At 38.8% G+C, this 14,056-nt stretch overlaps 1 protein-coding gene across 3 annotated transcripts in view; it reads left to right on the plus strand.

The window, feature by feature from the left end:
* The window catches only part of FAM81B (family with sequence similarity 81 member B), a 55,334-nt gene extending 42,787 nt beyond the window's left edge, over positions 1-12,547 (plus strand). For all 3 annotated transcript variants that reach the window (XM_045498499.1, XM_045498506.1, XM_045498515.1), the window contains 3 exons: positions 7,932-8,067; positions 10,342-10,537; positions 12,248-12,547. In XM_045498499.1, the coding sequence (XP_045354455.1) occupies positions 7,932-8,067; positions 10,342-10,537; positions 12,248-12,381 (466 nt within the window). In that variant the 3' untranslated portion in view covers positions 12,382-12,547. The remainder of the gene's footprint in view (positions 1-7,931; positions 8,068-10,341; positions 10,538-12,247) is intronic.
* The last annotated feature ends 1,509 nt before the right edge of the window (positions 12,548-14,056 follow it).

Consider the following 14,056-nt stretch of genomic DNA (forward strand, 5'->3'; position numbering starts at 1 on the left):
ATGTTAGCTAATTGGAATTTAAATAAAAATTTTTAAAGAATGGATATTGTCATTCTCTTTGTTTATGTATTGCAACTGAATTGATATACATCCTGACCTTTTCCAAAGAGTAATTTGAACTTATCATCAACTATATGTCTCAATGTAACACACTTCATTGAATATACATCAATTCCCCAAGACTACCAAATGATTATTAAAACAACTTTGATTTACAAGCTTTCTTTTTAAAATTTCTTCTAAGATTCTCTACCTTCTTTACATTATCCTTTTTTTAAGACCGGTCTCTGTCCTATCTTCACTGAGTTCTCCCCTACGCACAGTAAAGGAGACAAGACTCCACAAACATTCAAATTATTGGCCTCCTTATTCCCCAATCCTCCTTTCTTGTATAAAAGACCACCATTTCCTGGAATCCTGGCACAGGCAAAGGAAAATTCTAGTCTCTTGGATGATACTACCTTACTGCCTCTTCTCTCCTTGTTCTTTTTCCACTTGGATTTTCCACTTGGGTTTAATGACTTGGTCAAATCCAGTGTTCTGAATATACTCTGCTTGCTCCATTTTCCCCCATCCTTACAGTATTTTATCAAATCTAATTTTTAAGATACCTCCTGATTTCAGAGATGTTAAATTGGGAAATACGTGTGTCCTAGAAACTGATGAAAAACTATACTCATCTCTAAAATTCAAAGAAGTAAATGTCTTGTGTAAAGAGAATATAGCCACTTACTTCATACAATAAAAAAGCATGTCTAGGTACTTAAATTCCAGTACAATGAGGATGCCCAGTAAATATCTGTGTGGTGCTTGGTCTAATCCCATTAGCTTAGAATTAAATAAAGTGTCCAAAGTAGAAGAGTAAACTGTTTCTAGAGGTACACTTTAAGAAATTATTTTCCTGGGGGAGAAAAGGGACTTATAATCTGGAATGGAATACTGGATTAAATGGATGAAGTACGTTAACAAATAGAAAATCAGGGTACCTAAGTGGCTCAGTTGGTTAAGCGTCCAACTTTGGCTCAGGTCATGATCTCACAGATTCGTGAGTTCGAGCCCCACGTGGGGCTCTATGCTGACAGCTCAGAGCCTGAAGCTTGCTTCAGATTCTGTGTCTCCCTCTATTTCTGCCCTCCCCCACTTGCACCCTCTCTCTCTCTCTTTCTGTCTCAAGAATAAACATTAAAAACAAATTTAGAAAAATGGGCGCCTGGGTGGCTCAGTTGGTTAAGCGTCCAACTCTTGGTTTCAGCTCAGGTCATGATCTCGTGGTTCATGAGTCTGAGCTCCACATCAGGCTCTGCACTTACAGCTCAGAGCCTGCTTGGGATTCTCTCTCTCTCTCCCTCTCTCTCTGCCCCTCCCTTGTTCACGCTCTCTCTCGCTCAAAATAAATAAACTTAAAAAAATTTTTTTAATAAAATAAAAAGTAACAAAATAAAACAAAGATGAAAAAAAGTTCTCCATCTCAGCTTCCTTAAAGTAACCAATGCTAACACCAGAGATATGTCCTCCTACACTGTCCTCCTTGTTAATATAAATATCTAACAGAAAAAGGATGTTTATATATATTTTATGTATCATACACTATTTGTATAGAAAGAACATGGCTTTTTAAAATACACCCTATACACATTACTCAATAATTTGCTTTTTTATAGTGCATTGTAATCATCTCTCTAGATCAGTGAGTATTATTCTAACATTAGTTTAATAGTTGTGTAATATTTTAACTTACAGATGTGCTATAGCTAATTCAATCACTTATTATATTGATTCTTTCCACTTTACAGCTATCCCAAACAAACCCCAAAATTATTGTGTGTATATATCTTTAAATATCCTTAAATTTAGATGTTTTTATTTCTACCGGCAAGATTCCTAGGTCAAAGAGTTCATTTATTAATTTTTATAAATTTATTATTATTATTTTTTTAATGTAGCAATGCCCACTTCCACCAGCAATATATGAGAAGACCTTTCTCTACATTCTTATCAACACTGGATGTTCTTTTTAATATGTGCCAGTTCAAGGATGAAGATTGAATGTTTTGTTTCTATTTGCTTTCCCTTCACCATTTGAATTTCCTTTTCTGTGAATTACCCATTCTTATCATTTGTCAAAGTTTATATCATGATTTTCCTCATATTCTTATCAATTTGTAGGGTTCCTTCACATTAGAGATATTAACCCTTTGACTGAGATATTTATTACAAATATATTTTCTTCAAAGAGAAAGTAAGGCAAGTAGGGCTCTCTTTTTTTTCTTTTCCATTCAGAGCATTTCTCCAATCAAAGTAGATGGGGTATAGTATTTGCTTTTCCTTTTTTAAGAAACTACTGTCTCTGAGAAAAGGGATTTAAAAAAAATTTGATAGCATTCAAAAATGTGTTTAATTGGACAGTTTTACCATTTAGAAACTTTAACAATTTCAAGTTTAATGGCCAATTAAATTTATGTCTTATACACAACTTAAAAGCCCCAAAACTGTCTGTGGTTTTCTAGTGAATTCCTAGGACTTTGGCATTCAACCCTAGACCTAACAAAGGAGATGCACAGGCTCTTCATCTGAACACCAATATGGAGACTCCTTTTTCCAGAAAGGTCTTAGTCACATGTTCAGCTAAATAACTTCCTAAGCTAACAACTTAGTGCTTATAGAGCAAGAGTCTTAGTCATCATAAAATATGGCTGTCTTTTTAGGAAGGGTTTAGCAGGGGAAGTACCTATTAGTCACTCCCTAGATAGTTCTTGCTGCTGACAATGTTTAATTGATAGTGATTTATTAGAAAAGAAAAAGTATATGGTCAATGAAGCAAATGCATAGACTCAAATCTTCCCATACAGCTTTGAAAATGCTACCACAGTATTATGTTACAAACTATTCAAGTCGAGGATATGTCTCATCCATCTTCGTATTCTCAGCACCCAGCACATTCAGATGCAAATAGCCAATGAATATTTTGAAAATCAATAATGTGTTTTGGAATACTCAAAGACAACATCATAGCCATATACAGTTGGGGGGAAATATACAAATAAGTGAAAAGCTAAACACGAAGTAAAAGTTAAGACAGTGTTAGAGGAAATAGATCAGTAGACAGAAATAAGAAATGTACTAATTGTTATTTCTGAATGTCTACCAATCCCTAAGTGACCAAGATATTCAGGTGCATCCATCTCTGCAGTGTAAGTCTTCTCTCCATTTTAATGATGAGGAAACACAATCATAGAAATTAAATACTTTGCCCAAAGTCACATTGCTAGAAAATACCTGACTCCAAACCTCAGGTTGTTTTGTCAATCTATGACACCTCCATCTCACAACTCCAGCCATTAGTAAGCTAACTGTACTACAGAAATTTAGGGAATGGGAAGATCACATCTGCTTGAAACTATGAAGGTAAGAAGCTATGAAGGTATTGGGATTGAAGCTCAAGTACAATATGGAACAACAAGCAAAAAGCTTCCTATCAGAATGGAGTTGGAGTTGCTCTTTACTTGCGTCATTAGGACATAAAGAAGAAGTTGAAGTAGATAGGCACAAACTTAGTAGAAATAATTTTCTTAGAATTAATTTCTTTCTTCTGACATGAAATTTAAAATCTTAGGTTCAGTCTCCAAAACTGACTTGGTTAAAGCCACTATCTGAATTCTTGAGAGCCTATTAAGAGTAACATTTTTCAAGAAATCAAACTTTTCATGTCTTCTGGAAAAGTTCAATTGATTATTAAATGCAAGACAATGAGTTTGAGACTTAAGAGAACTGGTTAAAAAAAAAAAAAAAGCCCCAGATTGGAGCTATGTCCTCATTTACGTATGTCAACCATAACCACAGTGGTCACTAGGATGACTGTTGCAAGCCCTACACTGTGTCCTCACCATTCATGTTCATCACAGCCATCTGCTGTGTCTATGACTCCCCATTAAATTTTATTTTATGCTTTTGTGACTTTCTCCCTTATAATTGCCCTTGGTGTGTATATTAAGTTGATTCCGCCAATATAAAAAATTTTTTTAACTGTATCCCACATTATTCTAGTAAGATCTGTGGCCATAATTTAAAAGTCTGACTTTTGTGTTTTTTGAAAAAGAAAATCAGCTATCTATGCTACCTACTTACTTACCTATCTACCTACCTATCTATATCTAACTATATATTTTTAAAAATACTCATTTTTGAGAGAGAGAGAGAAAGTGTGCAAGTGAGGGAGGGGCAGAGAGAGACGGAGACAGAATCTGAAGCAGGCTCCAAGCTGTCAGCACAGAGCCTAATGTGGGGCTGGAACCCACAAACTGTGAGATCATGAGCTGAGTCGAAGTTGGACGCTTAACTGACTGAGCCACCCAGGCACCCTATATCTATCTACATCTGATAGAAATACTACCATAATTATTGGAATAGAGGATCTGGGAACTAAAATGTGAATGTCATATTTCATCCTGTTGAAATTTTAATTATAAATACTGTAATTCACAGAAAAGTCATTCTTTCATGGAAAGCCATGCCCATTATGTTAGGAGAAAGTCTAAGTAAAGGAGACGTATATAAACCTTTATTTTAGCTTATCTTTTTTTTATCTTTCAAGGAGAATGCTTTTTAAAAAATGCTTTCATATTTTCATAAACTACCAGTTCTGACTTTTCATGGTAACCAGTAAAGTCAGTCTCTAATTGCAGGCAAAACCTTATAATAAAATGATCACAGGCAATAACTCATTCTTTATGACTATTTTAATTTCAGAATTCTAATTACTGATATGCACTTCTGGAGATATTACTTGGTCACATTTAATGGTTCCCTGGTTTTCAGAGGGATGTTAATATCACATCAGTAGTAAATGTTCTTATTTACATACACAGTAAAAGTGCACACTGAAGGCTGGATTTCCAATTGCAAAGCTACCTCTTGATTATCTGGGGATTTACTGTCCCTCTTAACAATCACTATTAATTAATATTTCCACCACAGATAGGAAAGACAAGATGAAAATTGAAGATTAGATATCTAAATATCTAAGCAAATGTACAATTTGTTATTTGTGAACAGCTCTAGTAAAGGGTATTAAATGAGAAACAATGAATCATTTATTCAACAACTATTCATCGAGCACTTTTTAAATTCCAGCCAATGTTCACAGCCATGAACAAAGCAAATTCCTTGCTTTCATGGAGCTTAGATTCTAGTGAAGTAGACAGCACACAAATTGTATATATCACATGGTGATCAGCATTTTGGAAAAAATAAAGTAGGGTAAAGGAATAAGGGAGGGTCAGATGGGGAAAAAGAAATTTTTTTTTAAAGTGTGGTTTTAAAAAAGTCCTGGGGCGCCTGGGTGGCTCAGTCAGTTAAACATCAGACTCTTGATTTCTGCTCAGGTCACGATTTCACAGTCGTGAGATCAAGCCCTGAGTCGGGCTCCTTGCTGGGTATGGAGCCTGCTTAAGATTCTCCCTTAGCCCCTCCCCCACTCGTGTGCTTGCATGCTCTCTCTCAAATAAAAACAAAAACAAACCAACAAACACAGTCCTATGTTAAGGAGGGAAATGGTGCTTGAAAAGATATCTGAATGAAATGAGGGCAGGAGCCACTGGGTATTCTAAGGAAGAGTGTTCCAGACATAGAAAACAGTTGGCTAAAATGAGGCTGTCCATGTGTCAGTTGGGAACTTATTTGAGATCCATCAGCTGTTAGTCAGTAGCACAGGTGTTTGGAAATCATGATTAGATGAGCAGGAACTGTGGCCGATGGTATCTTCTCAATGTGGAAATACTCACCTGAATCAAGATACGCTTTCTATGTGAAAAGTATCTCTCTCCGTATCAAAACATGTGATAATTCAAAGCGATGAAGATTAGAATTCAGGTATTATACCACAGTTAATACAGCTACTGGAAAATTAACTTTTCCCATTCCTTGATTTCATTATCCAAATTCTGGTTTCTCAACGTGGGCACTATTGGCGTTTGGGATGGGTAATTCTTTTCTGTGAGGCTGTTCTGTGCATTGTAGGATGTTTAGCAGTATTTCTGGCATCTACACACTCCACATGTCAGTAGCACCTCCAAGGTGTGACAACCAAAAATGTCTCCGTACATTGTTAGAGGGCCACTGCTCTAAATAAAAACTGGAAATGGTCTCATATAATTTGTCTTTTCCAAATACTAGTCCAAACACTTTTTCAAGGAAGCTAGAGACACATACATGCAATATATGTCCAGCATGTCTTAACCAATTTCCGGTGATAAATACCACAAAATTATTGAAACATATTTTTTCCTGAAAAATTACAGCATTATAGCAACGATTACTTCAAGCCATCCACATGTTGTAAGTTAGTCTGAATATTTTCAATAATAAACAACATGCATTACTCCTGCCTGTCTAATATAGTGCCTATTCTAGAAGGGAATTTGAAACTGACATTTTACTACAAGCTAGTCACATGCAGAAAACATACAGAGGCTGCTTGCCAGTCCCCATCCTCATCCTTCCTCTTCTCAGACCTTATTTCTCAGTCATTCCAGGTATGTATTCTCCTTTTTACTCAAATCTCAGCCGTTCTAGAGTGACTTTTCATGTTGAAGCTATATGATTCCGATCTTTGCAATCTCTGTAATAACATCCACTTCCATTTTAAAAAATCATTCATTCTCTGTTATTTAATATTCCTATGGTGCATCATTTTTATGCCAGCGGTCGTTTCCTGCACCTTAGCATATTATATATCTGTTTTTGCCCCACATGAGTAACTCAGTACCTCTTTAAGCCCTCCCTGAACCCTACTCCCTAAAGAATCCACAGAGACCCACTGGCGGCAAAGGGGACTTTACTGAGGATCTCACCTGAGACAGAAAAGACAACCAAGGACTGTCTCCCATGGGCACTGTGCTTTCCCAAAGTCCTTCTGGGTCTTTCTACATCCTACCTATGATTTTCTCTGGCCCAGCTCCTCCCCCAGCTGGGTAGTGACCTTTGCACGACAGAGATTCCACCAACTGCCACCCTTAGCCAAATCTGCCCACTGCTAAGAATGATTTGCACACTTTCTACTAATTTTTTAAATTAGAAAATGTTTTTCATGATGTGATTATATGTTGCTTAAATTTCAGTGTATGTAAAGTTAGATTAGACAACCAAGTTCTTTTTTCATTTCTTTGTATTGTATGTGGCTGCTTTCCCACTGCAATGGCAGCACTGAGTGGTTAAAGAATTGACTGGTTGCTGGGGCGCCTGGGTGGCGCAGTCGGTTAAGCGTCCGACTTCAGCCAGGTCACGATCTCGCTGTCTGTGAGTTCGAGCCCCGCATCGGGCTCTGGGCTGATGGCTCAGAGCCTGGAGCCTGTTTCCGATTCTGTGTCTCCCTCTCTCTCTGCCCCTCCCCCGTTCATGCTCTGTCTCTCTCTGTCCCAAAAATAAATAAACGTTGAAAAAAAAAAAAATTAAAAAAAAAAAAAAAAAAAAGAATTGACTGGTTGCAATGGAGACCATATGGCACACAAAGCCTAAAATATTTACTATCGACCTTTCATAGAAGAAGTTTGCTGACCCCTACGTACCCCGGAGTGATATCACCATCCAAGTGGCTTGTCAAGGTGTTTCTTCCACATATACAATGTACCCCAGGCCCTAAGAGGAAACCTGCATGGATGGATGATACATGTGTTTCTGTGTGTCCATGTGTCTGTCTTTGTGTCTATGTGTATTTTAATGTATGCAGAGGGGTGTTGTCAGCAGCCGGGTCGAATGCAAGCTTGGGGCAGGGACCCAAAATGTGCTCCCTTGCTCCCTACCTCCCACATCAACCCATAAGTACTTGTTAGACATCTTGAACCTCATCATGTGAAAAAAACTGCAGTTTGTCAATACTAAATTTTGGTTTTATGTTTAAATTTACTTTATTAAAATATAACTATTTTCCCCCTTAGATTTAATTCAGTTTCAAACAACCTATATGAGGCAGTTGAGAACCATCAAAAATGGACAGAGAAACAGTTCCTCAACTATGAAAAAGACCACCTTGGCCATTTAAATCAATGTCTGAAGCTCCTACAGGAGAAGCTGGTAAGTAAACAGCTGCATAGTCATTGTCTGGATGTTGAAAGTTTCACTGGGACATTCACAGTAACCTTCACTGTGTCAGTAATTAACCTTTTCTGACACCAGAATGGGAATCCAGAGGCCTGCCTTTTGGTTCTGTGTGCTACTCTCCAACTCCGGGAACCCACACTTCTGAGTGTGCTCTACCCATAATAACCTAAAGAGAGGTGTTTTTTTGTTTTTTTTTTTTTTTTAATACATATTCTCGGTTCCAACCCAGAGGTCCCTGGGGCCTCCCCTGGAGATCTGTGCACCTAGGCAAGCCTCCTGGAGGACGCTTAGACACAGTAAAACCTGAAAACTCCTGCCATAGACAAGTCAGTTTACCTCTCTGAAGATCCATCCGTCGATCAAAGGTTTTCAAAACTTCTTTTCCAGAGGCAACCTCATAGAGAAACTCCCAGCTTTGGGGCAAGACTACCAGGATGGAGGGGAAATCTGTTGATTGCAGGTACCCCTCACTCCAAGCAGCGCATCCAACCAGCTGCTAGCCCCAATGGGAGAGCAACACAGGGCCATCCGTGTCATCAGTGACTGCCAGCCTTGCTGGTGATTCAAATAAGAGGTTTCTGGAATTTCGGTAGAGGGGCTTTGGGCAGCTGAGTTTGTAGACAGCTGACAGAGGCAGGAGTCCAAGAGATGTAGATAACCGTTCCAGCTTTATCACTGATAAGGCTATTGAAGTCTGTGTGGTCCAACATGCAGCCAACAGGGCCTGCTAGTTCTCTAGGATTTAGACAGACTCACCCACCAGTTATAGGCAGCACTAGGTGACCACAGGGTCACCTGCAGGCAGAAGCTTTCCACCACAAGTAAGAAAGAGGCTGGAATCCACTTCCCCGATGCAAGCAGGGCCAAAAATAGGAGGGGGGCGCCTGGGTGGATCGGTGGGTTGGGCGTCCGACTTTGGCCTAGGTCATGGTCTGGTGATTCATGAGTTCCAGCCCCACGTGGGGCTCGGCGCTGACAGCTCAGAACCAGGAGCCTGCTTCTAGATTCTGTGTCTCCTCCTCTCTCTGCCCCTCCCCTGCTCATGCTCTGTCTCTCAAAAATAAATAAATTTTAAAAAAATAATAATAAAAAATAGGAAGAACAATGGGCCAAGTCACTGTCACCCAGTTCCTGCTGGCAAGTTCCCTGTGAGAGGGTGAGGAGGAGCAGAGAAGCTCCAGAGCCTGGGGCATCCATGAAGTCCCCACCTCGCTGCAATTAGAATCACCTGGAGAGTTTTTCAACTAGATAAATTCCTGAGTTCCACTGTGGACCAATTAAATCAGTTTCGTGAGGGGCGGGGTGGTGGTAGTGGTTTTGTGATGGTCCAGGTGATATCAATAGGCAACAGAGGTCAAGAATCACTATTCTAGCTGAACTCTGTCCACGTGGAGATAAGAAGCTCGAGGGAATAGGAATGTATAACAGGAACATGACCCAGGAGTTTAAAGCAGTGTCTAAAATGCCTCCCTTCAGGCGCCTGGCTGGCTCAGTCAGTTGAGCGTCTGACTTCGGCTCACGTCATGATCTCACAGTTCGTGAGTTCGAGCCCTGCATAGGGCTCTGTGCTGACAGCTCAGGGCCTGGAGCCTGCTTCGGATTCTGTGTCTCCCTCTCTCTCTGCCCCTCCCCCGCTTCCACTCTGTCTCTCTCTCTCTCAAAAATAAATAAAGATTTAAAAAAAATAAATAAAATGCCTTCCTTGACCACACTTCTTTAAACACTAGACTGTAATTCCAACTCCTCAAGGCATTTCAGCAAAACCACAGTCCTTCCTTTTCTTTCTCCTATCACATGCAGAATTCTAGAAACTGCAAACAAGGCCAAGCAAAGAGATGAACTCTCACACGTGTGAACACAGTTTTAGATACAAAGGAACCTGGTTGGAATTGTCATGTTTAATATGGAAAAGTGAACTTGTTGGGGCGCCTGGATGGCTCAGTCGGTTAAGTGGCTGACTTTGGCTCAGGTCATGATCTCACGGGTGATAAGTTCGAGCCCTGAGGCTGTGTGCTGACAGCTCAGAACCTGGAGCCTGTTTCAGATTCTGTGTCTCCTTTTCTCTCTGCCCCTTCGCTGCTTATGCTCTCTCTCTCACTCTCAAATAATAATAATAATAATAATAATAATAAATATTAAAAAAATAAAATAAATAAAAGTGAACTTGTTAAAAACATTCCTTAAGCTGAAGTACATATCCACCTAAGTTTTCTTTTCTGCAGTTTTATCTCATGATATCTTTTATAGGAAAAGTCTGAAAATAAAATGGAAGAGAAATTACTGAAGCTTTCAAGCAAATTAGAGAATTTCGTTAACACAGAGAAACAGGAAGCAGAACTAAGTACAGTAAAGCATATAGAAAATAAACTGTCCAAAAAGATGAACCAACTGGAAAAGCACATCTGGGGTGAATTAGAGAAAATTCAGACTGAATATCAATCAGGTGAGCAGACACCTTTGATTAAGAACACTAGCTCTTGCTTATCCAATTCCTCAGAGTTGTCTACTTGGAGCTCATGGCCATGGATCAGTCTTGTCATTATTGATATCCTTCCGTATTTAATCTCACTTTTCTAAATATCCCATAGAATGTCAGCATGCCATTGGAAGGTAGATAAACAAGTTCACATTCTTCATTCAGACTGGGCAGTGTCACAAGCTTGCCAACACTGTGAGGTTGTTTTTGTTTGTTTGTTTTGTTTTTTGTTTTTTTACGGAGATCATAGAATCATAGAATTGTTAGACTTGGAACATCCTTGAGATCAAGACCTGACTTGTGGTATGTCATGAAATCAGGACTTGAAATCGAATGCCCCTCATTGAACTGCAGGTAATGAGCCTGGACGGATGTCAGACTGGAGACCTGACCTTTACAAGTGAGAGAGAGAGATGAATTAACAGAGTCCGTTATAATGACTGCTTTTCTTCTTAAGGAGGCTAATGGCAGCAGTGTCAAGCTGAGCTAACATCAAAGAGGATTAATTTGAAAGGCTCATCTAATTTGTCAAAGGGAAGGACATGGGATAGGAGCTGGGGAGCAGCCATCTGCCTCCAGTCACAATTCTGAGCAAATTACCAGAACCAGAGGTTCCTTTATTAAAGAAAGTCCCAACTCATTTTCCGTCTTCTAGTTCTCAGAAAAATGCCTGCAAATTCTCTCAAATGTTGATCCTGTACAGAGATGCCTTGAAGGTGTCTTGGGAAGATATTATGGTCTCATTCTTCCTGATGCTCGATGCTCGTAGCATATAAGTAAAATTTGCTGCCTGGAAATCTGACCCACACTGCCCCTATCCCCATCTCCCATTGTCAAACCAAAATAATGAATTATCTGGTCAGGAATCACATTCCAAACTTAACTGGCCCTTGTTTTAGGTCCCTGCTTTCTACTTAAATACCAGAGGTTTCATTATATTCATCCCATTAGTATAACCCCAGGATGAGCCAAAGAGGAATTTGCATTCTGCTTTTTTTCTGCATTTTACTAACTGGAAGTTCTAGCAAAGGGGAATTTCAAATTAATGGTGTGCTCTTTTATGCCTTTAATAAAAATGTGTTGAGAAATGACTATTTGAAAGGCCCAGTGAATACGAAATGGGCTGTACCCTAAGAAGCTTGCAGTCTAGTGGGTCTGTGGTCATGAGTGACTAGAACTGCATAAAAGAGAAGGTGCTGGCGGTGAGGGGTGCAGGGGGAACAGCTGGTGGCCACTCCTTAGGTCCCTCAACAGGTCACTTTCTGAGAAGTTTTAAAATCTCACCTGTGTTCTTTGTCTTCAATTTGGTAACAAGGATTAAAAAAGAGATCATCCAAATCTCTTATTAAAGCATACAGAGAGAAGAAAATATTTTAAATTTCTCTCTTGAAATATAGAATAATTTAGTTATGCAATATATTTGGGCAAGGAGAAGGAGAGGAATTGAATTAAATTTTCCCGATGAAGCCAGATACAAGCGGAAACACTATCGCTAATATATCTTCATGACATAGAAGAAATGGGTTATTGTACATTTTTACACTGGTCTTAATGGAATTTAATATGCTTTAAATGATGACCAATTATGGCAGAAGCGCTGATTAGCAACTTTTGTTTAAAAAAAAAGTCCAATGCATTGTTTAATTTCAGTATACCTTTTCTCATATCCTCTTCCAGGATTTAAATCAATTCATGACTCTCTCAGCTCCCTCCAACAAATACAGAAAACAAAGATGGATTTAGAGAAATATAAAGTACAGAAAGACCTAAAGAAATTACAGCGTAAGATAGTGGAACTCCAGGAACTATAAAACTTTTCTGTCATCTTTTTCACCAGCTAATATAGTGGTTTGCTGGCAAAAGTTGGGAAGAAGTTAATATCTCTGGGATGTTGACTGCTTCTTCTACCTCTGCATTTCTTATCACCTTTTTCAGGAAATGAATGTGCCAGAAAGCCCAATAAAGCAGAGAAGTTTATGATGTCTTCACTAATTTATTAATGAAAAAGTTAAGGAATTTTTTACATACATGCCTTTTCATATTTTTATTTGCCTATAGAAAAGAGCATTCAACAAAATGTACACATACAAGTGAAATGGGACTGGTGTAAACATAAAACGAGGGCAGGAACTGTGGCAAATTGGACCACTTACCCTGTCTACAAAGGAATAGCCACCATGCATTCCTGGTTCATCATTAATATTCATATAATCCATTGGTGCCAAGATTTCATTTTTCAAGAGGAACTAGAAATCTGGTTTTATTTATTTATTTATTTTAACGTTTTATTTATTTTTGAGACAGGGAGAGACAGGGCATGAACAGGGAAGGGTCAGAGAGAGGGAGACACAGAATCCGAAACAGGCTCCAGGCTCTGAGCTGTCAGCACAGAGCCCGACGCGGGGCTCGAACTCACGGACCGGAGATCATGACCTGAGCTGAAGTCGGCCGCTTAACCAACTGAGCCACCCAGGCGCCCCTAGAAATCTGGTTTTATATGAAGCCATTCATAAGCATTAGCAACTAGTTCAGAACAGTTCTTACACTAGGAGGGAATATCTGCGGGACAGGTAACAACTAGCAGGCTATCAAATTGCAACTTCGAATCCAGAGATTCTTGTCTTCTAACAATCCCAATATTTATAGCAAGTCTAACTTATTCATATTTAAATGATTGATTCATTGTACTCAAGATGTATCAGAAATATGAGCAAGTAAGAGCCAACTATGCAAAATATGAAAATACACCAGTTTCCATGAAAAATCATCCAACATAATTTGATCTAGGCGCTAAATTTGGGAGTACTTCAAAAACACAAATTAGTTTCCTATAAAATTAAAATATTTCTAATTTTTCTAGACATACATGTTAAATGTAGAGTCTAGTATTAGGCAATAAAATCATTAAAGGTAAAAATAAGCTATTCATGTCATATACTGTCTGCTGGAAACAAAGACTGTTTCCTTTTTTTAAAAGTTTATTTATTTATTTTGAGAGAAAGAGCGCATGTACAAGCAGGGAGGGGCAGAGAGAGAGAGGGAAAGAGAGAACCCCAAGCAGACTCCACACTGTCAACACGGAGCCTAATGAGGGGCTCTAGCTCATAAAATCATGAGCTGAGCCGAAATCCAGTCAGATGCTTAACCGACTGAGCGCCCAGATACCCCCAAAGACTAATTCTCAATCACAGAGCTTTCTGTAAATCTGGTAAGAGGACCCTTGCTTCAGACTTAGTCTCCTGCCTTGGTTTAGGGAGAAGTGATAACTTTTCCCCTAAGAAAGTACAAACTTACCTTCCAAATAAAATTTTGACCAGTGCCCACCTAATTTTTTAGTTACATGAAACATCTCCATTTATTTTTATTAATTTACACAAAGCATCGTGGACTATATTTCACGGGATTTTCATAGCAGAATTTAAGAGTTTAAAATGCAATAGCAAGTATTCTTTGCAAACAAGTGTCATGCTAAGACATAGGGTCAAT

This window comes from Leopardus geoffroyi, chromosome A1 (assembly GCF_018350155.1).
Source record: "Leopardus geoffroyi isolate Oge1 chromosome A1, O.geoffroyi_Oge1_pat1.0, whole genome shotgun sequence".
Classification (NCBI taxonomy): domain Eukaryota; kingdom Metazoa; phylum Chordata; class Mammalia; order Carnivora; family Felidae; genus Leopardus; species Leopardus geoffroyi.